This window comes from Ipomoea triloba, chromosome 15 (genome assembly GCF_003576645.1).
Source record: "Ipomoea triloba cultivar NCNSP0323 chromosome 15, ASM357664v1".
Classification (NCBI taxonomy): domain Eukaryota; kingdom Viridiplantae; phylum Streptophyta; class Magnoliopsida; order Solanales; family Convolvulaceae; genus Ipomoea; species Ipomoea triloba.
Window position 1 is genome coordinate 702,480 of NC_044930.1, and position 2,771 is coordinate 705,250.

Here is a 2,771-nt window from a genome sequence, read left to right on the forward strand (position 1 = left end):
GGGGGGGGGGGGGGGGGGGGGGGGGGGGGGGGGGGGGGGGGGGGGGGGGGGGGGGGGGGGGGGGGGGGGGGGGGGGGGGGGGGGGGGGGGGGGGGGGGGGGGGGGGGGGGGGGGGGGGGGGGGGGGGGGGGGGGGGGGGGGGGGGGGGATAAAGAAAATAAACTAATAATAGTACTGAAACAAAGAGAAGAGTTGCTAAGACAGGAAATGTACAGCTGAAAAATAAGAATAACATATAGTGGTTTGAGGACAGTGCTAAGCTATGGTAGTATGCATGACAGATTGATGTAAGAACAAAATGCAGCAGCCTAGTGATAATCAAACATCATTTGCACTCATTTTGCGCAGTTCAATGAATTGCACTAGTAGAATTTACACTTGTGAAGGTGTGTTACCTATAATCAAGATGGTCACGAAAATTTTTCAAGAGAGGGTCTATCTCATAGATCCTCTGACCAAGTCCAGGTGGAGGAATGGCCCTCTTTTTCACCATTTCAGATTCAGCACTGATGTCATCCAAAGTCTCTGGTTTTTGTGAAACTTCCACATTACCATCTTCTTCAAATTGAAGTGAAGACGTGTGATCCTGCTCTTGAACGCTTTCTTTAGAATCACTTGCTACTTTGACGAAATCCACATTGCTTTCACTGTTGCTGTTCTCTTCCATCTTCACATTATCCACGTCAGCCGATACCTAAGATAGCAATGAGGAAAACAATTGTGATATTACAGGAAAATGTGATGAACAAAAACCAAGACTCCAAGAGCACCTGGACATTAGAATTAATAAGACAATCATGAGTATAAAAGAAATCATGCCGATAATAAGACAATCATTTTAAGGATAATCATGCTGAATGAAAGGATCCACATATGTATGAAGTTTGCAACCTAACACAATTTTATGCCATGGTCATTTTGTGGGAAATATGGCATGGTTGGAGAGTTATTCAAGAAATCGTATTTCTTCTAGTAATTAGAAGAATAACACTTTCAACTATAATGCGTTGGCTTTTGGGACTTCCACCTTACTAAGCAGCTGCCTTTAAAAGCAATACAGACACTATGACACATCTCGTTAATGATGAGGCATAAGCCCCTACAGCATTTTCTATAAGTAGGTATTATGATCTTTTGACAAAATACATGATCTTAATTCTTAAAAGTATCTTACTGCTTCAAGCAACAACTGCAGATTCGCCACTGCTATTATTTCTAGATTTGCAAGGAACCCAGCCCTAGTTGCCAAGCCAGTAGCATGCTACCATCCCATGAGAGATCCCAAAAACCTTTTCTGTTCAAATTATTTATACTGCAACTTATCACCATCATTTCAGACTTGTTTAACAATTAACATGAATATTTATTTGCAACTTTTTGTTGCAATTTATCTTCATAAATAGCAAATGTTAAAGAAATAACTCATAATTTTTATTCACGAATTCTTTATAAAGAATATCTATCTGCAAACTTATTTAGTAATTGATATTCGTAAATACTGAAGAATAATTAATTTTAATTCACAGTTATAACTTTTACTTTTTATTTTAAATGAGTAATAATGACTTTTATTTAAGAGAAAGAATATTGTGCTCATGTTGTATGTCAGTAGTTTTACACATACACATACTTGGGTATCTTCTGATAATGCCTCAGCAACCTCTAACTGATCAGTTGGAAACGATGATCCCTCGCCCTCGCCACCAGGAACAAGGACCTTCTCTGATGCTGCAACTCTAAAAGAAGAGGGTTCGGATTCATAGGAAGTATTTCCGGCAAAGATCTTCCCTGCAGCCAAGCACCAAACTGGTTAAGTTTCTTGGAAATATCAAGCAAAGCAAATTAGGTCCAAAAGATATAACTAACTGATAAGAAAATTCATTCCTGCAAATTAGTCATAGTATGGGTGTTGTTATCAAACAGAAAGGTACAGAGTAAAACATATCCAGAAGATTTCGATTACTACCAAAATAAGTAATGGAGATTCCATATATTAAAGATAGATTAACTAAATTGTTTTTTTTTTTTTAAATAGCATTGCCACTAAAAATCTCTAATCCAGCATAGCAGAAAATATAAAATATTCAGTGTCAGTAAACAAAGAGAATCGAATCTATGCAATTAAATAAATAGCTGAAAGACGATCGCTTTTAAGAAAAGCTCTCAGCTTTCATCATTATTCCCTAAATTGAGCTAGGCAGCAAGTATTTTTTACTAAAAGGCAACAAAAAGATTAAAAGGCAAAGCTAACAGTCCCGCTGTTTCGAAACCAAAACTACACATTGATCGCACGCAGCACGATGATATCAAATTTCAATCAAAACGATAAATCTACGATTAATCAAAGCTCCTAAAAGCATTCAAAAGATTCGCTTTTCAGCCATTGCCTTTTTGGTCTCATAAAGGCATAGAATCTCGGATCAGAATCCAACCCAGGAAAACACACATACATGAAGAAAACGAATTCCTTTTCAGAGAGAGAGAGGGATTGGCATTCCGGCGATCAGCGTGCGAGGTCGATCCGAGATGCTTGTAAACCGGCGCGACAGCGGGCAATCGGAGGCCGGAGAGGGTGTAAACCATATCTCTCTTCCTTCAATTTCCGTTCTGGAAAGGATTGAATCCAGAAAGAGAAGAATGCGGGCGAAATCGTTCGCTCCTTTCACAAAATCTGCTGATTTACACTCTCAAAGTGGTGATAGCAAGTCGCAATTGCGCTCGGTTCAAGGCGCCAAGAGTATCGTGATGAGAGAGAGCGATGTGGGGCCCCT

General features: G+C 39.9%; 1 protein-coding gene across 2 annotated transcripts in view; it reads right to left on the reverse strand.

Moving 5' to 3' along the window:
• Window positions 1–2,771, reverse strand: part of LOC116006957 (1,4-alpha-glucan-branching enzyme 2-2, chloroplastic/amyloplastic) — an 11,395-nt gene extending 8,624 nt beyond the window's left edge. The window contains exons 1-3 of one of the 2 annotated variants that reach the window (XM_031247495.1): window positions 2,451–2,771; window positions 1,625–1,788; window positions 396–694 (exon numbers count right to left, since the gene is read on the reverse strand). In XM_031247495.1, the coding sequence (XP_031103355.1) occupies window positions 396–694; window positions 1,625–1,788; window positions 2,451–2,583 (596 nt within the window). In that variant the 5' untranslated portion in view covers window positions 2,584–2,771. The remainder of the gene's footprint in view (window positions 1–395; window positions 695–1,624; window positions 1,789–2,450) is intronic. The other variant, XM_031247496.1, reaches the window with a different exon arrangement.